The 27,039-nt window shown below is 42.2% G+C and overlaps 1 protein-coding gene and 2 long non-coding RNA genes across 6 annotated transcripts; all 3 read left to right on the top strand.

Annotated features, from left to right (window-relative positions):
• Positions 1–217: 217 nt before the first annotated feature.
• On the top strand, positions 218–5,575 carry LOC110530159. The gene is made up of 6 exons (XR_005052911.1): positions 218–652; positions 808–1,025; positions 1,612–2,763; positions 3,679–3,749; positions 5,000–5,085; positions 5,216–5,575. It is a non-coding gene; the product is annotated as an uncharacterized LOC110530159 (long non-coding RNA).
• A 3,237-nt stretch (positions 5,576–8,812) lies between these two features.
• LOC118965529 lies at positions 8,813–11,796 on the top strand. The gene is made up of 2 exons (XR_005052912.1): positions 8,813–8,919; positions 11,362–11,796. It is a non-coding gene; the product is annotated as an uncharacterized LOC118965529 (long non-coding RNA).
• A 646-nt stretch (positions 11,797–12,442) lies between these two features.
• LOC110530157 (T-cell acute lymphocytic leukemia protein 1) lies at positions 12,443–19,863 on the top strand. Of its 4 annotated transcripts, none has more exons than XM_036985715.1 (4): positions 12,443–12,600; positions 15,791–16,331; positions 16,964–17,082; positions 18,223–19,863. In XM_036985715.1, the coding sequence occupies exons 2-4, from the start codon at positions 15,859–15,861 to the stop codon at positions 18,714–18,716; spliced, it is 1,086 nt and encodes a 361-aa protein (XP_036841610.1). In that variant the 5' UTR covers positions 12,443–12,600; positions 15,791–15,858; the 3' UTR covers positions 18,717–19,863. The 4 variants fall into 4 exon arrangements, with proteins under 4 accessions (XP_036841610.1, XP_021468681.1, XP_036841609.1 ...); XM_021613006.2 differs by lacking the exon at positions 12,443–12,600 and adding an exon at positions 12,704–12,812; XM_036985714.1 differs by lacking the exon at positions 12,443–12,600 and adding an exon at positions 14,042–14,226.
• Positions 19,864–27,039: the final 7,176 nt, after the last annotated feature.

Genomic DNA, 27,039 nt, shown 5'->3' with positions numbered 1-27,039 from the left:
TATTTATTTATTTTATTTTACCTTTATTTAACCAGGCAAGTCAGTTAAGAACAAATTCTTATTTTCAATGACGGCCTGGGAACAGTGGGTTAACTGCCTGTTCAGGGGCAGAACGACAGATTTGTACCTTGTCAGCTCGGGGGTTTGAACTCGCAACCTTCCGGTTACTAGTCCAACGCTCTAACCACTAGGCTACCCTGCCGCCCCTCTCTGGATATAGCCAGAGAGGAAGCGGTAGCGGCCCATGTCGGTGGAAAATATGTGTCCCTCCAAGTAGGTGGCGTTTTTCGCCTACCAAGCAATGCTTTTTTGTATGGAGATCAATGAGAGTTTCGAATTTGGTCCCAAAAAAAGGAATGGGTTATTTTCTACGTGAGGCTTATTTGATTGAATAGACGTTTCTTAATGCTGGTTGTTACACGAGTAATACACGTGACATCCCCGCAACTTTGAGAAAAACATTTATATCAGAGTTGGCATGGCGATTTATATTAATGACTGAGACTAGTAGCATAGCATCGCTCTCCGTTGAATACAGCAATGTTGCGATTGTTTGTGAGAATGCCAGCAGGTGTGGTTCCCGTGGGGGAAAAATTCTATTGGGTGAAAGTTTCCGGTGGAGGTTGCCATGGATGCCAAGAAGGGGAGTGAGGTGTGTGCTCAAACATACATGCATGTGGGGGTCTGGGAGAGGAAATGTGACCATCTGATGAATGGGCATGTGCCTGAACTCAATTTTAAACACCAATTTTAGTCTCACTCATTCATTTCTAATGACCGGTCTTTTTTTTCTTTTTTTTTTACCAGGAACACCACAGGGGCACAAATGTTAAATAAAACACCCAACGTTTAATGAAAATCATCAAAAAGTATATTGTGTGTTCAGATGCCCTGTGTGGACAAAGTCATGGAACTTTATGACAATCAGATTAAATTAACTACATTTTCAGAGAGAAAACGTGTAAATGGTCGAATTGGACCGATTCACAAGTTTTCTTCAAGGGTGGTGGATTACATCTGTCCGGGTAGGTTATTGACCTTGTTCAAATATTTTATAGTCATTTTGAAATTATTTTGTGATAGTGTATTTCTATCCTCTGGTACACTTGAAACTCAATGTCAGGGGAATTCTTTCAGTTGCAAATAGGTCATTCATTAATGTGCGATAGCCTACAGTTGGATGCTTAGTAACAGATCATTGTTGTTCTTGTACTATTTACTTTTATTAGTACAACTGGTCAAATTCTGTGCCTAATCAGTCTGCAGCTGATCATAAAGAAAAATAGAACAAAATTACAAGTAATGCACTTTTTTATATATATTTTAATGTCTTCATCCCATGTCTTTTATGGCAACACCACTTTCTGATATGGTCAGTACAATGCCAGCTATCACACATATGTTTCTTATGTACTGGTGGCTTATTTCCATTCTAAATGATTATCCATTATCCTATGTAGTAATCATTTGATAAAGGGTAGACATTAAATTAAATTCACTACTTCAGATATCCTAGTTCTAGTGAGTCTATTTTACCAGCTGCCTGCAACAATTAGTGATCCCTTTCTCCTCATTAGGTTCCAATCAAACTTGTTTTCTTTGCCTTGTCAGCTAATGGAGGTGCAAATCACACAAATATCGCCTTCTGCCAGCTCTTCGCATTGGACAAAAGCCTCTGATGACCGGGGCTTCCTCCTGAGCCTTGTCCTCGAGCCTGGCACACTCTCTGCCTCCTCTCCCTTACATTCCCCCTCCTCCCCCTCTGCTCCAGGCTCTGCCGTCCATGACCTGCAGTCCAAGGTGAAGGCACTCTCCCAGAAATCCAGCGGGAGATAGAGAAAGAGCGAGTGGGAGGACAAGAGGGCCTTAGAGCTCCAGGCAGGGGGGCCTGTCTCGTCCCAGGCAGAAGGCCCGCAGTAGGGGGAGGTGCCACTGCCCGTGCCCTCCCGGTGCTTTGACCAAAGGAGGAGGTCCAGCAGTAGTGAAGACGATGTGGTGCAGAAGATGGTGGCCAGGGTACAGCTCAACACCTACCTGACTGAACCACAGAGGGAGCAGGAGAGCAGGGGTACCATGGGGAAGGGGGCAGAGAAGGGGGAGAGGGGAGGCCTGGCTGGATGTGTGCCAGGGCAGCCTCGTGGGTTCGGGGAGGGGGCCAGCTTGGAGAGCTTGGACAACATCCAGTCGGACAGCACCGGCGGAAAGATGGAGGACCCCCCTCCTTCTCCAAAACCTGCTTCTTCGTCCTCCTCTGCCTCATCTTCCTCCTCATCTCCCTCCTCTCACAGACACTGGGCACCCCCTAAAGGCTTCTGCAGGGTGGCACGCTCAGAGACTCTGAACGGAGTAGCCACTCAGTCTACCGTAGGCACTCAGACTACGATGCCCATAGCCTCGTCATTTGTATCTCTGAAGGACAAACCCCCTGTTAATGCCACCCTCTCAAGGACAAGGACAAGGGCTGTTGGGACATGCTATGTTCGGACAGCCTGCACTGCTACCCGGAGAGGGGAAGAGAAAGGTGCCGTGGACATCCTGTACCTGTGTGTCGACCAGATAGACAACAGAGATGGCATGATCATGAAGTTCCAGTGAAGATATGAAATGTTGGTACGCCTTGTTGTAAGACAAGTCTGGGTACTTGGAGAAGTTAACTGAAAAAGATAGATACTAAATTCCCCTTGCTGACCGCTCATGGTTGAAGAACATGGTACATGGTAGCACGTGTGCTGTGGGACAGAGTGTTCATCAAGAGTGTGGGAGGTAAACAAATAGGTCCAGCTTTGGAACACAAATCATTTGCTCGATAATGCTGGGATTGGGAAGGAGGGCTTAGTTTCACCTTTTAGATGCACCTCCTTTTCAAGTGAATGTCAATTGTTTTGTAAGCAAACCAGGCGTCGTTGATGAAGTAAATCCCTTCATTATAAAATGTGCTTAGAACTGTTCAGTCTGGGGCCCAGTCTCAGATCTTGTGTCAGACGATCAGAGCTCTATGGTTTCTGTTTCCGTGAGTACCTCCCACCACCAGGAGCACTTAGAGGAACAGATGTGTTGGTGTTGTGGAGCTATTATTAGCACTCTGGGGAGGGGCGAGTCTGTTTATGTCCTTCTTTGCGTCTGCCCATGTGTGCGTTTGTTTGTTTGTACGCGTGTGATTGTGCGGGGTGGGGTTAAAGTTGAACCACAGTGACACGGAGTGCATGGCACAGTCAGATGTTAATGTTTTAATACCGATCTGTAAGGCCCATGAATCTGACAGGCATTAGGATCCGAGATGAGCTTGGGGACGTTCCATGGGTTTGATGTGATGTGTGGCTTACCTTCAACCTTAATGGCTGAGTAAAGCCCTCCGTAGTTTTAGTACCTGCATACATGCTTTAACAATGCACTTCTGCTGCTCAGTTTGCGTTAGAGCTAAACTGTGACCAAAGTTTCTCAAATATCCCACCATGTAAATGTATCTTGATGCATCTTCACCCCTAAACGTCAACCATGTGAATTGAAAGTGGCTTTGCGTAACAATGTAATAGCATTTGTGTTAATGCTAAGCTTGTTGAGTTGAACGGTTCCTTTGGATTTGTTGCAACGGATGCATGACGGTCCATTTGCATGGCGTGGAACTAAGTTTGGAAAGATTTATTTTAATGGTGAAAGGTCTCTTTTTTTTGTTTCCAGTGTCTCTAGAGACATCTGCCTTTGCGGGACCATGAGTGGGATTCAGCCATTCTACAACAAGTGCTGCCCCGGTAAGGAATATCACACTAGTGTCTGTCTGCATAGAAAAGTGGGGTGGGTGTGTGTGCAAGGATGGATGGGGGTTCAACTACCTTTATGGGGGATAGTTTTGCCCCCCTATATATTCTTTATTTGGTTCAAAAAATAAAACGTTGTCCTCACTAGCATCATGCACACCTGAACGTTGCATTGCCCCGAGGGACATGGTTGAAGCGTAAATCACTTTGAACAAATCAATGAAAGCAGGCTGGCCACAGATGGAAAACTAATTTTTGTCAGAGCTACAGATTGAAACATAGGCTACAGCAAAGATGCTAAGAAAGCATATGACATCCGATCACACCTCTCCCGTGAGAGTGGAAGTAGTGGGTAAATACGAAGCATCACAAAGCTAAGCTACAGACACAACAGCTTCCTTACATCCAGGAGTGGATGAGTATGCAGATGACAAGGATAAGGGTGTGTCATGCTCTCTTGGCCACTAAAGCAGATAGAGCAGAGGATCAAGTGGAATACAGTGGATAAAGTACAATACAGGGGCTAAGCTACGCTGTTGGGCATATGACGCTCCTCTCCTAATGCTCGCCACCATGCTCCAGTCCTATCTGATTTGATATAAGAAGGCTTAACGTTGAAGATTCGGGCGTTCATAGCTCCACTCTCTCTCTATAAGTCTATCCGTAGGGCATATGATTTTCTCTGGATATGTACCGGTGCAGAATCAGCTCGGTACAACTGAAGGCCCCAGATGTGTGGTGCAGGCAAATGAGTCTGGAAAAAAATATACTTAATTTGTGTGGGTTCGGATCCCACCGCTGCCATCAATTATGTAAGGCGAGGATTCAGTAAAGGGTAGGGCAACTGCATTCTTCAATGGTGTTGTAGCAACATCATAGAGGTAGATAGATGGCGCACTTGGACCAAAAGCCTGCTTTAGCATGGGTAGCACCATTGAGGACTTTCACAATTTCGAAGTAGTCAACTAGGTGGAACTTGCTATGGGTTAATAAGGAAGAATCACAGAATTCCAACCAGGTTAGCAGCTTTAAAACTGTTCAGACTATACATACTCCAGCATTTATTTAAAAACTGCTAATACACCAATAGAAGAAGAATAAATTGACTACTTTAAAATGGAGCTAGCCCCCAATGGTGTTGCCCATGCTGTAACAGAAGACGCCTTTACGAAGATAAAGGGGGTGCTATCTTTCCATATCTATGATCAATCAATAAACAAACATGTTACCATTTCAATTACTAGCTCAAAGACAACCCTGATCCCAAATCATCCCAAGAAACTATTCAAGTATCCCACAGGGTGATTGCGCCCTCTCCTGGCAATGATTGGTAAGACATTTATATCACCTATATACAGTATATATATATATATATATATATATATATATATATATATATATATATTACTATTTCTATATCTCCCTCTCCCATTTACCCTCTGTCTCTATGTGATTGACAGGTCACACGTCAACCCTGACAAAATTCCCCTGAGCCCCAGACACGAGTGGGCCATGCTACTGCTGGAGAAGGCTTGGTTAAAAGCACACTTCAATCACGCCAAAGGGGAACGCCCCCCAACCCGCCGTGCCCATTCTGCCCAGATATATAACCCGTAAGCCAGCTGTGCCCTGCTGTCAATCAACTGTATTTGTTCCTTTGTCGATCTCTATCAACACCCTCTTCTGTTCACCTGTCTGACTACCTGTATCTTTTGAGAAGTGTAACTTGTTCCAAAAAACCCTTTTGATTTATTTCACAAAATGTTTACATTCTGTCATAAAGAGCACATGTTTAACATAATAAAAAAACATGCTTTCCCATCTCAAGAGCTTAAATTTAAAAAGTACTATAGTAAGTGCCTATTAAGTACCAAATAAATTAACAGGGTTGACCGTAAAAGGGTTGACAATTTAATAATAAATCAGCCATAAATCTGCTCGTGACAGCAGGAATGGAAGCTTTTTGTGTGCAACAGAGAGTGGCAATTGAAGGCAGGTTTCACAAAAAAAACTGTAATTTCTAGCCTGTCTGTCTACGGGTAACAGGGTTGACTTGTTATGCTCGACCAGCTCAGTTTTCCACCACAAAACACCAGAAAATTGCCCTTTTTAAAAAAAAATAAAAAAATTACCAGCTCACCTGTTTTTACACTCTGATTTGACTTGGGTGTTTAATATTTCTATATAACAATAAAAAAAAGAATAGTTTCACCATATTAAAAGTTCAGTTCACATAACAAGGTTGACCTGAGAATGAGGGACAGGCGTAAACTAATCATAATAAATAAATAATCATCATCAGAAATGACTTCGTCAAAGCAACAAAATAGCTAGTGCTTTACAATGACGGTGAAAACTTGGGAGACATTTTTGGATGAAGTGGTTTGAAATCTTCCTAGAATTGGCACAAGGTTGATGGAGGCATATGTCAAATGCTGAATATTTGCACTTTAGCGAGCCTTTATTCATATACAAAATCTGATTTATTGAATGATCCAAGTGGTCTATATTAAAGGGCACTTTATTTCATGTAACAGGCTTTTGAAATTCAGTATTGATGCACAATTTCCACTTAAAATATCAAAGGGATGCAAAAGGCACTCATTTCGTGGAACGACCCAACTACCAATGACTGATCGTTTCAGAATCATAACTCTGGTTTCTGATTGGAAACACAGAGTGGGTAGTTTAGAGATATAGAGACTGCTCTATGGCTTACACCATGGCATTTACGTAATGGTTATTTTGTTCCTGAAATCCGCTCTTATACTGTATCAGTGGGATCTATTCACAACAAATGGTATTAGGAAAACTGACACACACACACATAATCGTCGGTATGAGAACTCGCCCACGCCGGTGCGGTTTGAGGACGAATCAGAGAACGAAGCGGAGTCTTGCTACCTGGATCGGGAGAGTGGGCGGGCCACGGGCCAGAAATCCAAGGGCATTCTAGAAAAGAAGACAGAGCGTAGAATCAGCATTACAGGCCCTACTCCAATACTGGAGGACGTCAGTTTCACGAATGCTGTTTCTACCCAGGTGACGGAGTCAGCGATGTTGGTGAGGAAATGAAAAGATTGTGGATTTAATCTTAGGGATCTTCCGGTGCCCGAACCACAGACTGCTACGGCCCAGCCCGGAAACGCGGAGGAGAATCAGGGGAAGAAGGTCACTCGCTGTGTCCTACCAGCTCAATCAGATGGGATCCCCCAACTAGAACAGCCCAGCAGTGGCTGCCCCAAAGTGGCAGCGGTCACCATCGGGGAGGTCCTGATTCTGGGAGAGGAATCAGTTTAATCAGCTTCTTGATATGCCACACCTGTCAAGTGGATGAATTATCTTGGCAAAGGAGAAATGCTCACTAACAGTGACGTAAACAGATGAGTGCAAAACTTTTTAGAGAAATATGATTTTTGTGCATCTGGAACATTTCTGGGAACTTTTATTTCAGCTCATGAAACATGGGCCCAACACTTTACATGTTGAGTTTATATTTTTGTTCAGTTTATATATACAGTACCAGTCAAAAGCTTGGACACATCTACTCATTCCAGGGGTTTTCTTTATTTGTACTATTTTCTACATTGTAGAATAATAGTGAAGCCATCAAAACTATGAAATAACACATATGGAATCATGTAGTAATCCAAAAAGTGTTAAACAAATCAAAATATATTTTATATGTAAGATTCTTCAAATTAGCCACCCTTTGCCTTGATGACAGCTTCGCACACTCTTGGCATTCTCTCAACCAGCTTCATGAGGTAGTCACCTGGAATGCATTTTAGTTAACAGGTGTGCCTTGTTAAGAGTTCATTTGTGGAATTTAATGCGTTTGAGCCAATCAGTTTTTTTGTGACAAGGTAGGGGTGGTATACAGTAGCCCTATTTGGTAAAAGAAATAAGCAAAGAGAAACGACAGTCCATCCTTACTTTAAGACATGAGGATCAGTCAATCCGGAAAATTTCAAGAACTTTGAAAGTTTTTTCATGTGCAGTCACAAAAACATCAAGCACTATGATGAAACTGGCTCTCATGAAGACTGCCACAGGAAAGGAAGACCCAGAGTTACCTCTGCTGCAGATTGCAGCCCAAATAAATGCATCACAGAGTTCAAGTAACAGACACATCTCAACATCAACTGTTCAGAGGAGACTGTGTAAATCAGGCCTTCATGGTCAAATTGCTGCAAAGAGACCACTACTAAAGGACACCAATATGAAGAAGAGACTTGCACCGGCCAAGAAACACGAACAATGTACATTAGACCGGTGGAAATCTGTCCTTTGGTCTTTTTGTTTCCAACCACTATGTCTTTGTGAGATGCAGAGTAGGTGAGTGGATGATCTCCGCATGTGTGGTTTCCACCGTGAAGCATGGAGGAGGAGGTGTGATGGTGCTTTGCTGGTGACACTGTCAGTTATTTATTTAGAATTCAAGGCACACTTAAGCAGCATGGCTTCCACAGCATTCTGCAGTGATACACCATCCCATCTGGTTTGCGCTTAGTGGGACTGTCATTTGTTTTTCAACAGGACAATGACCCAAAACACACCTCCAGGATGCTCTGTCTGTACACGTTGGTAACGTATGTGGGAGGTCTATGGCAGAGTGGGATGGTAGACCCAAACTCTCACTGCGACGGTTCTTCTCCTTCGTTGAGCTGCACAGTGTGGGCAGGCTGGTGAAGGGAGGGCGCTCCACCAGCATGGAACAGCTCAGTATCTCAGCGCCTCTGGCCAGCTCCGCCTCACCCAGCCACACCCACAGGCTTCACCCCAACGCCCGCCAGCAGAGGACCCCCTCACTACAGGCACTGTGCACAGTAAGCATCAGTCCTTCAATTTAGGTCAGCTCAGTTGCATTCTCATTAAGCAACAGAAAGGCCTATGGCACTTTACTCTTATACCAGTCTTTAACATTTTCATGTTGAGATGTATTTTCATGGCTGACATACAAGAGACTGTCTGTGACTGTCAGCACTCAGGAGACAACATCAACTGCACTGATGATGACACCTTGTTGCAATGTGCTTCTCTGTCACCAGGTGTCCCCACTGGCCCAGCTTCGGGAAGCCTCCTCTGTGCAGAGTCTGGAGAGGAGAGTGGAGCGTTCAACCATTCTGGGAGGGGTGCCCGTGCCTTAAAGCCTAGCACCCAGGTACTGTGTGTGTGTGTGTGTGTGTGTGTGTGTGTGTGTGTGTGTGTGTGTGTGTGTGTGTGTGTGTGTGTGTGTGTGTGTGTGTGTGTGTGTGTGTGTGTGTGTGTGTGTGTGTGTGTGTGTGTGTGTGTGTGTGTGTGTGTGTGTGTGTGTGTGTGTGTGGAGAGAGGGAGAGAGAAGGACAAAAGAGATTTATCATTGTGTATAGGCTCTAAATCAACTAGCTCTGCCAATAGTACTCTGTACTTTCCAATCTTTCAAATGGTAAAAAAAAACTATAATGAAACAGAAATTCAATTCCAATCAAGAAATTTCAGGACAACATATGGAACATAAAGGAAAAGGGGGAATGTGAATACTGTCATTCTTTTTGACAACACTACAAACACACGCAGTTCTTCTTAATCTACACTGAACAAATGCCATTCCATATGCACAAAAACCTTATTTCTCTCAAATGGTGTGCACAAATTTGTTTACATCCCTGTTAGTGAGCATTTCACTTTTGCCAAGAGAATCCATCCACCTGACAGGTGTGGCATCTCAAACAGCTAATTAAACAGCATGATCAGTACACAGGTGAACCTTGTGCTGGGGACAATAAAAGGCCATTTTAAAATATGCAGTTCTGTCACACAACACAATGCCACAGATGTCTCAAGTTTTGAGGTAGTGTGCAATTGGCATGCTGAGTGCAAGAATGTCCACCAGAGCTGTTGCCAGATAATTTAATGTTAATTTCTCTACCATAGGCCGCCTCCCAATGTAATTTTAGAATATTTGGCAGTACGTCCAACCGATCTCACAATCACAGACCACTTGTAACCATGCCTTACCAGGACCTCCACAGTTGGCTTATTCATTTGCAGGATCGTCTGAGACCAGCCATCCGGACAGTTGGTGAAACTTTAGGTTTGTACAACCGAAGAATTTCTGCACAAACTGTCAGAAACCATCTCATCTGCCTGCTCGTTGTCCTCACCACGGTCTTGAACTGACTGCAGTTCGTCGTAGTAACTAACTTCAGTGGGCAAATGCTCCCCGTCAATGTCCACTGGCACACTGGAGAAGTATGCTCTTCATAGATGAGTTCCGGTTTCAACTGTACCGGGCAGATAGCAGACGGCGTGTATGGCGTCATGTGGGCGAGCGGTTTGCTGATGTCAACGTGAACAGAGTGCCCCAGGTGGAGTTATGGTATGGGCAGGCATAAGCTATGTACAACGAATAAGATTGCATATAAATGGCAATTTGAATGCGCAGTATTACCGTGACAAGCTCCTGAGGCCCATTGTTGTGCCATTCATCTGCCGCCATCACCTCGTGATGCATGATAATGTTTGGGATGCTCTGAATCGACGTGTACGACAGCGTGTTTCAGTTCCAGCCAATAGTTGGAGCAGCTGTACACAGCCCATTTGTAAATAGCCCATCCAACTACCTACCTCATCCCAATATTTGTTTTTGTTTTTCTGCTCTTTTGCACACCAGTATTTCGAATTGCACATCGTCATCTGCACATACAGAATATCACTCCAGTGTAAATTGCTCAGTTGAAATTACTTTGCCACTATTGGCCTATTTATTGCCTTACCTCCTTACTTCATTTGCACTCTGTGTTTTTGTTTTTGTCGCACTGCTTTGCTTTATCTTGGTCAGGTCGCAGTTGTAAATGAGAACTTGTTCTCAACTGGCCTACCTGGTTAAATAAAGGTGAAATATTTTTGGGGGAATAAAAACAAATATCCAGCAACTTCGTACAGCCATTGAAGAGGAGTGGGACAACATTCCACTGACCACAATCAACAGCCTCATCAACTCTATGCGAAGGAAATGTGTCACGCTGCATGAGGCAAATGGTGGTCACACCAGATACTGACTGGTGTTCTGATCCACGCCCCTACATGTTTTTTAAAGGTATCTGTGACCAACAGATGCATATCTGTACTCCCAGTCATGTGAAATCCATAGATTAGGGCCTAATGAATGTATTTCAATTGACTGATTTCCTCATATGAACTGTAACTCAGGAAAGTCTTTGAAATGATTGCATGTTACGTTTATATTTTTGTTCAGTGTAGATTGTAGACCTTATTTCACACTAGGCAATGTTTGACTTGGCAAAATGCCTTGTGTTTATACAAACCATATAGCTAGATTATTGTAAGAACCCAATTTCCAATAGGAGCCCGATTTTGACAACTGCCACTAATTTTTCATGAAGGTAAATATATACCCCCACTACATTTCACCGGAATGTCTGTATCCTACTATCTCTAGTGATCCAGAGAGCCCTGAGTGTGGAAGAGGTCCCATGGGGCTTGTCATCCAGGACTTCCCTGATGGGACCCTTCTCCTAGAGCTTACCAGAGCCCCATTTATCTCCATCCCTCTATCGCCCTCCCTCCACCCCTCTCTCTCCACCCCTCTCTCTCATCTCAGGTGTGTATGTGGAGCAGGTAGGGGACGGTTCCTGGGCGCTGGGGATGAGATCCTGGAGGTGAACGGGGAGGCAGTGGCTGGACTGACCCTGGATCAGGTGTCAGGTCTCATGACCCGCAACAGCACCGCCTCTATCCATATATCCTGCCACTCCGTCGAAACCAGCGATGAGCAATGCAATACTGCAATATTCTATTATCCATTTCAATAAATTAAAAAACACTGGACACTGCCCTGTGATGATGTCATGACGAAAACACGAGAATGGAAATAAGCAAGCATAATGAGAGATTTGTTTAACTCTGGGAGAACCAAAGGAAGGACATAATCAACCTAATTATATTTGTCCATTATTAGGCCTAGTCTTTGAAGATTCAGGCAAATGTAAGTACTGGTAAATCCAAACTGATGTCAAATAAAACAGAGGAGAAATAAGATGCTGCACCTAATGGTCATTTTGCATTTCACAATAAATCACATATTGTTTCGAAGGTGATAGTGAAATCTGTTTATTAAATTAGGTTACCTGTTTAACCTGCACTCACTCGTCCTATGCAATATTTGGTAACTTGCTAAATGACAGTTCAACCCAATAGTTGACATTTTTCTAACACACAGCCTCCCTTGCGAATCTAATTGCAAGCTTTGTTGAAAAAGCTCATTCATCAAATATCTCTACTACCGAGGTAGCGGACTTTCTTATGAACTTTACCAACAGCTTGGGGCCCGAGACCAGGTTTTGTAGAATCTAGCTCCAACTACATTGATTCGCCGAAGGTCAATACTTAATACTTAAAAAATACATATATCAAACGTTCACCTTGTACTTATGTTTGCACTCTGTAGTTGCGCGCCTTTCTTTGCTGAAATCCAGACTTTTTCAATAAAAGTTGTAGGCTATTTGATTAACGTTTATTGAAAACGTATGGATTTCGGCAAATAAAGAAAGGCACGCAACTACAGAGGGCAAACACGTACAAGGCGGGCGTTTCCTAATTTACTTTTAAAAATGTTATTTAACCTGGGCGAATCGATGTAGCCTGGTCTCGGCTCCACGCCGTTGGTCAACTTCATCAGAAACTTAGTTCACAATGGAGTGAAGTTTAGTCCGCTACCAAGGTGGTTAATTTCTTTCTCAAAAGTTATTCATCAACGCTATAGACCTACCGTATGTTATTCTTATTTTTTTGTGTGGCAGTGTCTCCTTCTGCAGTCAATCGATTGACTTTAACGAAAAAGGTTGGGAAATAGGCTGTTTGTTTTTCTCTTTTTGTATAGCCGACAGCTTGCCCAGTCTGCTTTTACTGGATGTAAGAGGATGCTTGTCGTGACCAGTCATCCACAGCACGTGATATTATGTCAAAGGTTGTGTGACACTCAACTTTCAAGGCGTGAAAACAGAGAGCTAGTGAATGAGGGGACATTGGTGGGGATTTTTTTAATCAATGGAAGTAAGTGTCTCTAATGTGTTCCGTTTAGCGTAGGACGTTTTCTCCACAGTCTGAAGCTTAGACGTGTCAGTAAATATGTCTATGGAGGCGAAAGAAACGCACACCTGTTTAGGCGAGGTGCTGGAGTAGAACACTTGAAAAAGAAAAAGACAGTCGCACACTCTGTCTCAACTTGTCTTTGTAGAATAGGCTACATATTAATGGCCAAGTACGTCTTATTATACATTATACTAAGTTTAAGAATAGGCCTAATCCTTGCCACCTCTGATGGTCCGACAAAAGTAGGTTAGGCTATAGGCACAGACTGTAAACCAAGGCCTATATTCCTAATCGTAGCCTACTAGGCTTATCGAACATGGGGTAATATATTCCAATAAAACGGAATTATGATAGGCTAGTTGCGCCCTTCATTTGAATGAATAAAAAAAGCGTGGAAAATACCTGACCATTTAGCCTATAGCCTATGCTGTATGTCCTCCAGTGATGGTGCGTCACTGCTGATTTCTCCCTCCGCTTATCCGATGAAAGCGAGCTGATATGGGTTTTATCTCTCTCAGCCATGTCACCCCCGGGGACTCCCGCTAAATTTGCCACGAATACCAGGCATGGCTACCCCATAGATAAGCTACATAAAAACAATGACAGTGAACAATTCCTTCCAGCATCAGAAGTCATTTGGTATTGGGTCCATTTGTGTATTCAACTTAGACAACAAAAAAATTACACATTGATCATCTCCAAAGTACTGATGTTGAAATTAATATAATAGAATATTAGAGAATAGGCCTCGATTCAACTGAAATGTATATTACTACAGCCTAATGATTATGATTAGTTTATAATTATGATTATTAGGCTATTATTATTATTATATCCTATGACTATTATTATCAGTGTCGGTCTACAAATTATAGGGTTGTATTGCCTAATTTTAATTGGAAATTAAGCCTTATGCACGACAAAGATAAACATATTGTACCTTACAGACTTGTTTGTTTATTTTCCAGGGGCGGAATAATATCAGGAAAATATAACCACATAGATTCACCTTTTGCCTATTCCTCGCATCGTTGTAGTTACTGGAGCTGCATCCATATGTCTTTATGCTTTGCCCTCCACAAGCCTATATAGCCTACGACAGCCAAATAATAATGAATCATTTCATAAATAATGGGTTTAGTGGCTTATCAGGAACGAAGAGTCCGCTGCCGTGCGCTTATCTCGCCTGGCCACATTGCGCTCGTGTTCCGCTCCCCATACTGAGCGGGCGCGCTGGACGCAGTGAGGAATAACTCAAACCTCACTTCCAGTTCCACACTGCACTTCACCGGCACTAAAAAAAACCTCAGACATGGATGACCCACTCACAAAATGGCTCCACTTTCACACTAGCATCAACAAGACGTCGGGAACGGTAAGCGCATAAAATTAATCGATATTTCCTTTTTCCATGCCTGGGGTTTGCACGGTAAATATTTTTGAATTACAATTAGGAGTGTGTTTGAAGTGTTTTTTCGTTATTGTTCGTTGGTTGGCCACTTTAGAATACATTAGGAACGCATTAGGCCCTATTATTTTTGGGGATTTATTTTTAAACAATTATAGGCGAATCATAAATAATTATGTGGCTATTGGTTCGAAACGGTTTTGTGTGATTGTTTTGGCCTATGTTAATGATTGTATGAATATTAATAATTATTGTTATTGTCTCATTGACAATGGTAAGCTATATTATTATCCTACAGTTCAAAAGGATTGGCTTGTGGTTTCTTCGTTGTTTTGGGTTATGGTAGGCTACACATGTCAGTACTACAGCATCGATAGAACCAAAAAGGGAACCAAAAATAAATCAAACATTCGAACAATAGCTCGGTGATGTCAACCTTTGTTCCAAATGTCTGATGCAATCTATAATCGAAGTGACTGCCTATTGGATCGTAGGCTATAGCTTTAACCATAGAAACGAAAATCCCTCAGAGAAAAGCCATTTTGATGAGGTTTGTTTCAACAATAAAGACAATTAAGAATGAGATTCACTTACTCTCTTGTTAATAATACATTATTTCACATGATCAAATTAAATAGGCCTAATAGGTCATTTCAAAAGGAAATATTTCAAGTTAATGCTCACAATCCAGACGGCTTTTCTCGCAAAATGTTTTTGTTATAGGATTTGAAGAAAAGGTCATTTTCGAAAACAGCAACACCAATTTTCATTTTAAATGTCATATTGAATGCTTGCTCCATATAGGCCTTGGTCACTGTTTTTCAAATGAGAATAACGGACGTTTAAAAACAGTAGTTTGAGGTGGAAAGTATTTCGCTGAACAACACCATTGGCGATCAAAGGCAGTCAATTATGTTTTTGACTGACCTCTCGTAACGTGCCCCGCGCTTTATTCATATCCATTGTGTTCGCTATTCAAACTACATTTATTACTTATTTTCTGAAAAATATTCAGTGTGGTGCACTCAAACATGGCCATAGGTAGGCTATTTGGAGAATTACAAGGCCTAGTCTATTTGGTCTCTTAATTACGAACCATTCGATCAGCCTTATAGGATTTATCTAGGGTCTAATCCAACATGTTGGGGGAAAATAAAACAACCATAGCCTCCAAAACAACATGGCAACGAGTTGCGAATCACAGTATATTTGTAGCATTGATGAGGACATTTACCACCAGTTCTGAATTGAAAGCATGTTAACATTTGCTGCGCAGATGCCTGCATTTTAGGGGCTATTTTCTTGATAGTCTATACGAAATGTATATATGTGGTGCTTTATAGGATACATGTAGGCCTATGCCAACTGCCCTACACAGATGAATAACAGCCTTATAATGATGGAATCGTGGAGTGATGAAATTATCGGGAAATGCCTTTGTTGACTGCCTTGACCTGAATCAACAACAATAATGTTTCTATATCAGTCCTCTTTTATTGCATGCATTTACAAAGTGTTTTCTGCCCCACAGTGTGGTGTTTTCGACAGCTGATTTATAGAGAGACATTTCATAGGATATAACTCCAACGTGATGAAATTATGGAAAAAATGAAGCTGGATCTTTGTCCTGGAAGTCCCGGTGCCAAATTATGCATCCCGCTGAAGCAGGATTCCATCAGGGAGAATGGGTGCCAAGACCTGGAGGACTCGAAGGAGGGGAACTTCACTGGGGAAAGGGTTAAGACAGATGACGCGCCTCTGCGGAACACGCGCAACGGGACCATCATCCTAAACGGCGTTGCCAAGGAAACCGCTTACGACGCCCTTGACCTGAAAAGGGAAGTACCAGTGATCGAGCTCTTGAGGAGAGACGATATAAAGACGGGACAGCAGAGAACCGACAGTCAAACGGTACCGATCACGGAGCTTCGCAGACCACCCGTGCCGTTGCCGCTGCCGCACCGAGACGCGCTGATCGACGCTCGAATGGTTCAGCTGAGCCCAAACGCGTTCCCTCTCCCGGCGCGAGCAATGCTCTACAACTTGGCGCAACCTCTCGCTGCAATCAACAGGTAAAGTAAAATAAACTATAATATAGCTTTGAGAAATATTATCCTGATTGCCCCCCCCCCCTCCCCTAAATAATATAGCCTATAATTATAGCCTATAGACGTCTATACGTTATTCATCTTCGTTTATTTTTGTGGCAGAATAGGCCTAATCCTTTGTAAAACATTACTTACAGGTATAGCCTACATCAAAACATGTTTTTTATAGCCTACCTATAAACCTAAATAACTGAGAAACAGAAAAGTGAATGTAGTAGCTTGTTATCTAGGCAATTGGCTCATTCACCTTCACAAAGGAATTTGTCAGAGCCTTCACCTCTAGGCTACCTGTGTTGATTAATTGCAGTCAGATTTATTTCTGTTTATTAGTCTGAATAGCGAAGATTTCAGGTTAGACTACTTGTACCTATAATACCCTTACACTTTATGTGTTTTGGTTGCAATTTTGGACACGGAGACCATCTGTATGTCATATATTATACAGGCTATATATAATAAGGCTATACATTTCATGAAATATTTTGGTATTGCCTACACATCATATTGGTAAGCTGTTGTATATGTGCCTGTGTGTAAGTTGTTTGTGTGTATGGTAGTATGTGTACCTGTTTCTCATATCTATTCTCTGTCACTAGTCTTGGAGGGGAGTCGGAACAGTACGGCATGTACCCCAGCAACAGGGTAAAGCGCCGTCCTGCGCCTTACGAGGTTGAGCTCGACGAGGGTAGGCGCATTTTAGATCTTTCTAAGTATGGTAAGACGCACCTCTGCTGTGTCCTCCTCCTGCTCACAGTCTTCTTCTCAATCCTCTCCTCATCCCAATATCACCCCATTCCGTTTATCCAACGACTTGGCCGCAACATGGGCAGGTATTGAAGAAAATAGGCTACCGACCGACCATCAATCTATAGAGCACTCCTAAACAAATCTCCCAAACTAGTCAATGATGTTGAATATGATATCTATGGTTTTAGCTTATTAGAAACATCTGTAGGATACAGCGTCTCGTGTTCTCGATCAACCACTCACAGTCAAATAGCGTGGGGGAGGGTGGAGGGAGTTAGCTGCCACCTTGCCAAGGCTTTGCTGCATAGTAAGCTGGCATATTACGGGAGGCTGGGTGTGTTCCAAGAGAAAGAAATGGTATACTGTACACCAACGGGATATTGTATTTCTCAAATGCATCCCACAGTTTCCGACGCGAGCCGCAGGTGTTATTCATTGGCTATATGTACCATTATATTAAACACCACATTGGGAAATATATGATAATGGATAACATACATTTATGTTACCCGCTGCGTCTCCTAGCCCACTTCTGACATCAATGTAGCAAAGTCAAGATTAGAGTCCATCCCACGGCACTGTGCTCGCCAACCCAATAATGTAATCGGTGTGCCAAACTCAGGAACCTCTTCACATATGGCAGAGCAACAAATTGGTCAGCTCACTATGCTATATCTTGTGCTAGTGTTTAAAGAGTCCCACTTCTGGTTGCTTTACAATACATAACCAGCTCGTTAACCAAGGCACCGTAGAGCTGTCTTCAGAAATGGAAAATGCAGTCACTTGTCACCACCTTTATGCTGGCTTCTGTCATGCCGCTATTCTCATTTTGTATCTCACTCTACTACTTTACCACCATTAAAACATTCTCATCACTTTGTCGCTTTTCAATTTACTTTATGAAGAGGAAGGATTACATCTAAAGTGACCAAGTATATTCTGTAGAGCAGATAAGACAAACATCAAGGCAGAATTTGAGAGAATACGACATTTGGACTGACTGAGTCTTACTCTTCATTTGTGCAACCCCTTTCCCACATCCCCTATCTTTCCCATTACTCCTCTTTCCTCCCCTCCACTCCCCTCCCCTCTTCCTCTCCTCCGCCAGCTGGCCAACCAAAGATCGTAAGGCGGATCTTCACCAACAGCCGGGAGCGCTGGCGGCAGCAGAATGTCAACGGGGCGTTCTCCGAGCTCCGCAAGCTCATCCCCACCCACCCACCGGACAAGAAGCTGAGCAAGAACGAGATCCTGCGTCTGGCCATGAAGTACATCAGCTTCCTGTCCAACCTGCTGGACGACCAGGACGGAGGGGCCACCGTGGGCGTGGGTGACGGGACAGGGCTGCTGGTGGGGGGCCGTGAGGGTGGACCCCAGGGCCCTCGTCAGGACGGGGTGGGACTGGCCAGGGAGGACGACCTCCTCCTCCAGGGCACGTTGTCGCCCGGGTCCAGCTGTGGGAGTCTGCCAGACGGGGACGGCAGCCCCGAGAGCTTCACCGAGGACCAAGACTCACCTCCAGCCCAGAGAACTGTGCCCGTGCCGCGCGGTAGGGACCTACGACGCAATGCACGCCCACAAGATGGCGGCAGCCAGCGATGACGGCGATGATAATAGTGGTGGGGATGGTGGCGATGTGGTGTCGGTGATGACGATGGTGGATACGGAGTTGGTGGAGTTGATGGTGGACCGCAGGGAAACAAAGGGATTGACTTATGTCCCCAGAAGAGGGATGACTCAAATATGGATGAGTCTGAGAAGGGCCCTAGCATCTCTGAGCTCTATCTAAAGAACGGTGCTTCAGGTTCGGGGAGCATGCTGATGCCAGAATTTCACTTCATCAGGATTCTAATGTCCTTTTTTTGGTCCTTTTTTGGTCAGTTGGTTAACAAAATGAAAGACTTGTAAATTCTGCATGCTTCATACTGTCTAGGACCTGGGTTGAGGAACACCTCATATTTCCTGCATTATGAATGTTCAAATAGAGTGTGCTTCTGTTACACTATCATGTTATCAGTATACATCATATGTCATCGTCATAAAAGTCATTGATGCCATGGTACCAGCAGGCGACGCATCAGTCCACACCAGGAAATGTCAATAGGAATGCCATCATGCTCTCTCACCTTGGGTTAAGAACAAGATCAATCTTTACCAGTTGTCAATGAGGGCCATTTGAGCTGTTCTGAAAGTTTACGACAACAACACAACTGTTTCGCTGATAGCAATGGCTTGATGCCAAATCCTCACACAAAAAAATGCACATTTAATCACACATTGAAGACCATTATTATTTGCTTTAAAATGTGTTATCTTTAGCAAGGATTTAGCACTCTGAACACATGATCAAACATGTACATATAACATTAGCCTAACTTCTAAAATATTTTGACAGTGGTTCATGTCAAGTGATGTGATTAGGCAGTTTGATATAGTGGCCTATATTTTAGACAGGGCTTTCAGGCAGGTGGCTTTTTGAGAAGGATTCTGCTCTGTGCTCCTGATGACATACTATTCATTCAACAGTGGGTGAACAACATGTCAACTAGTAAATTAATGTCAAACACATATAATGATATAACAAATGTGGTACCTTATTTATTTATTTCCGCCACACATGACTGATTAGTGTTGAGTAAAACGACGCAGAGTAACATGGCAACTGACCGTTAAGCACGCACACATTACACACACACACACACACACACACACACACACACACACACACACACACACACACACACACACACACATACACATACACATACACATACACATACACACACACACACATACACACATACACACACACACACACACACACACATACACACACACACACACACACACACACACACATACACATACACATACACACATACACACACACACACACACACACACATACACATACACATACACACACACACACACACACACATACACACACACACACGCACACGCACACACACACACATATCGAGTACAATCTGTGTGAACACTTGATTTCTGAGACATATTGCCTAAGCATGTAGAAGGACATATGTGCGGCCAGGTTGCTAGCAACTACAACAGCCACAGGTATACAAATTCAAAATGAATCCTGTCAAGAGGTACAAATAGTATTTCTGTAACTGAGATCCAGTGAAATCATACGCTCACTTCCAACCATTTTGTATATTATAAATATCTATTTTAATGTTTTTCTCACTGTATTGCAGTTGTGGTTTGGTATGGTACACTAAGTATATCGCCTCCTAAATACACCCCTCCTTCTCTCTGTTGGGATGATCAACAACACCAGCAGTTTTATGTCAGTAAACAGTGAGGTGTACATCACTGTAGTTTGGTTATTTCATTACGGCTTTTTCAACATACATTTAGTAGCCTATCTTGGTACCTTTGGTTACTATTTTATGAACTACAGTAAAGCGAAGGGACATTGTATGTTCTGTTTAGTAAAAAAATAACATGTTTTTTTGTATGATAAATATATCTATGACTATATGCAATGTTAACTTGATGACTTTTATATAAAATGCTGAATAAAATGAACACAGGAAAAGGCAACAAAATACTGATTATGTATGTTATAAATCATGTGGATCACACAATTTTTTTCCAGCGTTCTTATGATTCAGTTTTCTTTATTTACTTATTATTATTATTTTAGGAAGCATCACCCATCACATAATTCAGACTATTGAACAACAATTGCAAGAATTAAAAAACATCTCATTCCTATATTTGTGGGCTAAATTAAGCACAAATGCAGTGAACCGCCCCCTTCAACACAGCCTGGACAATGTGCAGTAAATCCATATCACGGCATGTAAAACACTCCCACTGGAGTCTGGAATCCTCACTTCCTCTTAGCAAGTGACAACTTCCTGAAAAGGTCAGAGTGGCTCAGTGACCTTCAGGATATCCTGCCATTGTGAAAGTGGTTCACACTCTTTTAAGACCTTCCACACTCAGTCCATCTGGAACATTACCCAACAATCACATGAAACACGAAGAGTTGTTCATTCACGATGATGCGGCACAAAACTCAAGAAGTAAACCACGGAAGCCATTATGATGCATGAACGCTACATCGACCATTTAACTTAATGATCATCTTGCAGTACAAAATATGTTTCATGTTTTTGTATGAATTACTGGGATATCGGCTGCACTTGCAGATATAGCAAAAACCAAAGTGCAGTGTTTCTAGTAAAGCGGAGGCACCCAGGTGTTCTAGGACCCCTCCAGTATTCCACATCAGGCTATGACTGACTGGACTGCGACCTCGATAACTAACTCTGTGGCTCGACTGCCAAACATTTACCTGCAGCCCGGAGACTGCAGTCATACTGTCCATCCAAAAAGAGAAACAGGAAAACAGGGACAGAGAAGTGCATGAGAGAGAGTGACAGAAAAAGGCAGGGGGGGGACTGTGTTTGTGTGTGTGTGTGTGTGTGTGCGTGCGTGCGGGTGTCTATGTGTGTGTGTGTGTGTACATGCATGTCTGTGTGTGCACGTGCGCGTGTGAGCGGATTTATCAGCTCAGTGCAGATGGATGGCAGAGTGGCTCTTGCAGCCAAATGATTCTGTATGTTAATGAGTTGTTATCTGCTGCGCTGCAGGAACAATACACTGACTCTCACACAGTGGGGAACCAGCCTGCTGGGTACAGATTACACTGCCTACACCGCCATGGCAGTTATTTATATTTTCACACACAGTATATACCAACACACACACACATACACACATAAATGGTTTATGTCTTTTGACCTGGACAAATAGGACGGTGGAAAGCTGCTTTTCTCGTTCTCTACCCACAGGTGGCGACGTCACTCCTTTTTATGGTTTCTATTAAACGTGTATGACTCAAGACCATCACCAGAAGGGCTGACTTGTAATTTACTCATCGTGCAAGTTATGGTACACTCACGACAGAAATGATTTCCTTCATTTGTATTTTGATCAAACGTGGTCTTCTTGTGCATGGACATTCTATGGTTATAATATCCTATGTACAGAGATAGGGTGAACAGCACAGGCAGTGCTGGTGCACAAATATCAATCAAATGTATTTATAAAGCCCTTTTTACATCAGCCAATGTCACAAAGTGCTGTGCAGAAACACAGCCTAAAACCCCAAACAGCAAGCAATGCAGGTGTAGAAGCACGGTGGGTCAGCAGACAGAAACAATTGGGTCTCAACCTGGCATGAGATGATTGATAAGATGTGATGGCTAGTATAACTGGTTTGTTAGACTTGTCACAAAGTCCCATCTACCTTTTCTTGCACCATTTTTGTTTTTATGCTGGAGTTGTATTCTTTTATTTTTTTAAATTCAGTTTAGGCGCTTCTCATTCACAGAGCAATACTGGCAAGAGAAGAAACCTTGAGAAGAACAGATAATTGTAGATGAAGACAACCACTTGAAGACATCATTTACAACAAATAAAAATGGTCAGGAAAGCGAGATTGTAGTTTGTTTTACACCCGTTTGGGTAAATGTGTGCCGTCATTCTGCATGCAACGTATATCAATAACACGATGAGCAAAGTCTACCTGCGTCAAATTATTACCTCAGTAGAACAAAATAGGCTATGTATCATGTGAAAGTCTTTGTCGCAACAAGCAGAGTGAAGTTTTTTTTATTTTAAACGGTCCAAGTTACCATTTATTTGGCATCTTATCGGTTTCTATTTTCACAAACGCAGAACATTTTTAAAAAATACATGGAGGATCACATTCATTATTTTAATTGCCCAGGTCAGTAGGTGCAACAAAACAGGAGACAAAAATGTTTCAAACAATAACACTGTTTTCTTTTTAATATATCATTGTGTGAAATTCATAGTCACTTCTATATTTGTGTTGAGTGCTGACAGTGCTGAACGTCCAATGCAACATGGAAACCCCCTGAACGAAGCATTTAAAAATAATTTTAGGAATAGCCTTAAACCTACTACAAAAAAAAATATGCAGGGAAAATAATGGATCGTCAAGTCTTCATTGATTGCAATTGATAGAAGTCACTGTTTTCTATTTTGTTTGCTGGTTATGATATGGGTCCTCTTTCCCTCTGATTAGCACGTCTGTTTAACGGGAATGTTTACATAGTTCCTGAAGGTTTTAAAATAGAAAGTATTTGACACAGATTGTAAACAATGACCGGATTTTTTTTCATCTAATCCTGCAGTGACAGTCGTTTTCCAGTCAGTCACCCACTTCGCGGTTTAGGTGTTAATCCCAGTAAACATTGTTACTAAGTGTCAAATTTATTTAAAATAAAATAATATGGTATTATATTTGTCACAAGCACCGAATACAAATGGTGTAGACTACACCGTGAAATGCTTGCTTATGAGCCCTTACCAATGATGCAGAGTAAAACAAATAATAATAATAATAATGTGTGACATAAAAGGAATAAAATGCACAACAATTCAATTGTATTCAGGGATGACCAGATTCATGTGCATGGTTACAAGGTGTTTGAGATAGATATGTACATAAATGCATGATAAAGTGACTAGGAACCACAATAGATAATAATAGTAAGAATAAATAACAGAGTAGCCACAGCATATGATGAGTTAAACGTGTGTGTGTGCTATGTGTGTGTGTACGTAGTGTAAGTACAGTCTGTGAATGTGTGTGGGTTTTGTGTGAGCGTGTCAGTGTAGTGTGTGTGTGAGTGTGTATATACAGTTGAAGTTGGAAGTTCACATACACCTTAGCCAAATACATTTAAACTCAGTTTTTCACAATTCCTGACATTTAATCCTAGTAAAAATTCCCTGTCTAGGTCAGTTAGGATACCACTTTATTTTAAGAATGTGAAATGTCAGAATAATAGTAGAGTGATTTATTTCGGCTTTTATTTCTTTCATCACATTCCCAGTGGGTCAGAAGTTTACATACACTCAATTAGTATTTGGTAGCATTGCCTACACGTTTCGTGTAGCCTTCCACAAGCGTCCCACAATAAGTTGGGTGAATTTTGGCCCATTCCTCCTGACGGAGCTGGTGTAACTGAGTCAGGTTTGTAGGCCTTTTTGCTCGCAAACACTTTTTCAGATCTGCCCAGGGCTATGTGATGGCCGCTCCAATACCTTGACTTTGTTGTCCTTAAGCCATTTTGCCACAACTTTGGAAGTATGCTTGGGCTCATTGTCCATTTGGAAGACCCATTTGTGACCAAGCTTTAACTGATGTCTTGAGATGTTGCTTCAATATATCCACATAATTTTCCTCCTCATGATGTCATCTATTTTGTGAAGTGCACCAGTCCCTCCTGCAGCAAAGCACCCCCAAAACATGATGCTGCCACCCCCGTGCTTCACAGTTGGAATAGTGTTCTTCGGCTTGCAAGCCTCCCCCTTTTTCCTCCAAACATAATGATGGTCATTATGAAACGGTTCTATTTTTGTTTCATCAGACCAGAGGACATTTCTCCAAAAAGTACGATCTTTGGCCCCATGTCCAGTTGCAAACCGTAGTCTGGCATTTTTATGGAGGTTTTGGAGCAGTGGCTTCTTCCTTGCTGAGCGGCCTTTCAGGTTATGTTGATACAGGACTCGTTTTACTGTGGATATAGATACTTTTGTACTTGTTTCCTCCAGCATCTTCACAAGGTCCTTTGCTGTTGTTCTGAGATTGATTTGCACTTTTCGCACCAAAATCCGTTCATCTCGAGGAGCGGTATGACAGCTGCGTGGTCCCATGGTGTTCATACTTGCGTGCTATTGTTTGTACAGATGAACGTGGTACCTTCAGGCGTTTGGAAATTGTTCTCAAGGATGAACCAGACTTGTGGAGGTCTACATTTTTTTTCTGAGGTCTTGGATGATTTCTTTTAATTTTCCCATGATGTCAAGCAAAGAGGCACTGAGTTTGAAGGTAGGCCTTGAAATACATCCCAGGTACACCTCCAATTGCCTCAAATGATGTCAATTAGCCTATCAGAAGCTTCTAAAGCCATGACATAATTTTCTGGAATTTTCCAAGCTGTTTAAAGGCACAGTCAACTTAGTGTATGTAAACTTCTGACCCCAGGAATTGTGATACAGTGAATTATAAGTGAAATAATCTTTCTGTAAACAATTGTTGGAAAAATGTATTGTGTCATGCACAAAGTAGATGTCCTAACCAACATGCCAAAACTATAGTTTGTTAACAAGACATTTGTGGAGTGGTTGAAAAACGAGTTTAAATGACTCCAACCTAAGTGTCTGTAAACTTCCGACTTCAACTGTACACTTTCATATTTTTTGTTGTTGTTGGTCAGGGGCCGTAACATGATTATAAAAATAGAAAAAACATTGAATGCAAACCGACCGCATGAAGCCTAAACAGACAAAACATTTGACTAAACCTTGATTACATTTGGGAAATTGTCCAGTGTAGGGTGCCGTCTTTCAGATGGGATGTTAAAACGGGTGTCCTGACTCTCTGTGGTCAATCAAAAGCCCCATGGTGCTTATTGTAAGACTTGTGGTGTTAACCCCGGTGTCATGGCTAAATTCCCAACCTGTAAACTAATCAAAATAAAGAAAGTCACACACTCCATGTATAATCTCCCAGCAATTTAATGAATATTTACCAACGTTTCGGCATCACTCTGCCTTCCTCAGGGTAATGTCATGAATACTTGAACCAGGTTATGTAAACACACAGTGCAATTAGTGCAACCGATGCCAGTAGTGAGGGGTGTGTAATAATGATTAGGTTAATTCAAATTAATTAGTGAAACTGTTAAAAAAGAGTATATGGCATATTAAATATATTATGCTATTGTGATCATATAAAAACATAATGGAATATGTCAACATACACTGTTTCATTCAATTTCACAATCCTTTCATATTTAATTATTGTTACATGTAGTCTTTTGGTTCAACCTCAATATATAATGAACATCAACAGGGGGAACATATTAGGTGTACGCTAATAAGCTGTAAAAAAATAAATAAATTCAATTTATAAGACTTGTTCATAAAGGAAAATGGTGTTCATAAGAAGGGCCTGAGATTAAAGTCAATATTCAGAGCACTAAGGGGTCAATGTTTTTAGATAGGATATGCAGTAAGCCTCCCTTTGTAGTAGTGGGATCTCGACGTTACCTCCTCTCCTTGGTAGAGCAACATGCTCAATGCCTGTGGATTTGAGGGAGGAGATGGGATGGTTGGCTTCAACAAAGTGAGCTGCTACTGGATAGTCAATGTTCTTACACCGGATTCAGCTATGAGTTGTTTTAATTGTCTTTTCGTTTTGTCCTACGTAGGCTCTTCCACATGAACAGGTGATGAGATAGATTACTCCCTTGGTCTTGCATGAGATGATACCCCTAACAGGGATCTTTCGACCTGTATGTGGGTGTCTGAAGAAAGATGTTTTTATAGTGATATTGCACTGTGCGCATGAGCCACATTTGTAGTAGAGTAGGCTCAGGGGGCAGGTCAGATCTCACCAAACTGTCTCCAATATTGCGACCAAGCTTATAGACCACCAGTGAGGGTTCCTGGAAAAGGTGTGCGATTTTCTTTGTCTGATAGCAGAACATGCCCGTGCTTTTTCAGGATTGCTTTCATTTTCTCCGAAACCTTCGTGTATTTAGTGCAAAAAATGGTTGCGTTGTTTTTCTTCTTTGGTTCAGTTTTTAGTAATTCCGCTCTTGGTTTTTGAGGTGTTTTCATCATTGCAGCATCAAGAGTTTGTCTTTGTAGCCTCTCATTTAGAATTTATCTGTCATTTTTTTAGCATCGTTGTCAAAATCTGTCTGGTGGCCACAGATTCGTTTAACCCTGCATAACTGGCTATATGGTAGACCGTTCTTGAGGGGGAAGGGGATGCATACTATCTGCACATAGCAAGGTATTGTGATCTGTGGGCTTTGTCTATAAGTCTGTGTGTAATGCATCA

Source organism: Oncorhynchus mykiss, chromosome 8 (genome assembly GCF_013265735.2).
Source record: "Oncorhynchus mykiss isolate Arlee chromosome 8, USDA_OmykA_1.1, whole genome shotgun sequence".
Lineage (NCBI taxonomy): Eukaryota > Metazoa > Chordata > Actinopteri > Salmoniformes > Salmonidae > Oncorhynchus > Oncorhynchus mykiss.
The sequence above is the reverse complement of the archived record's forward strand: the minus strand, read 5'-3'. Positions and strand labels throughout refer to the sequence as shown.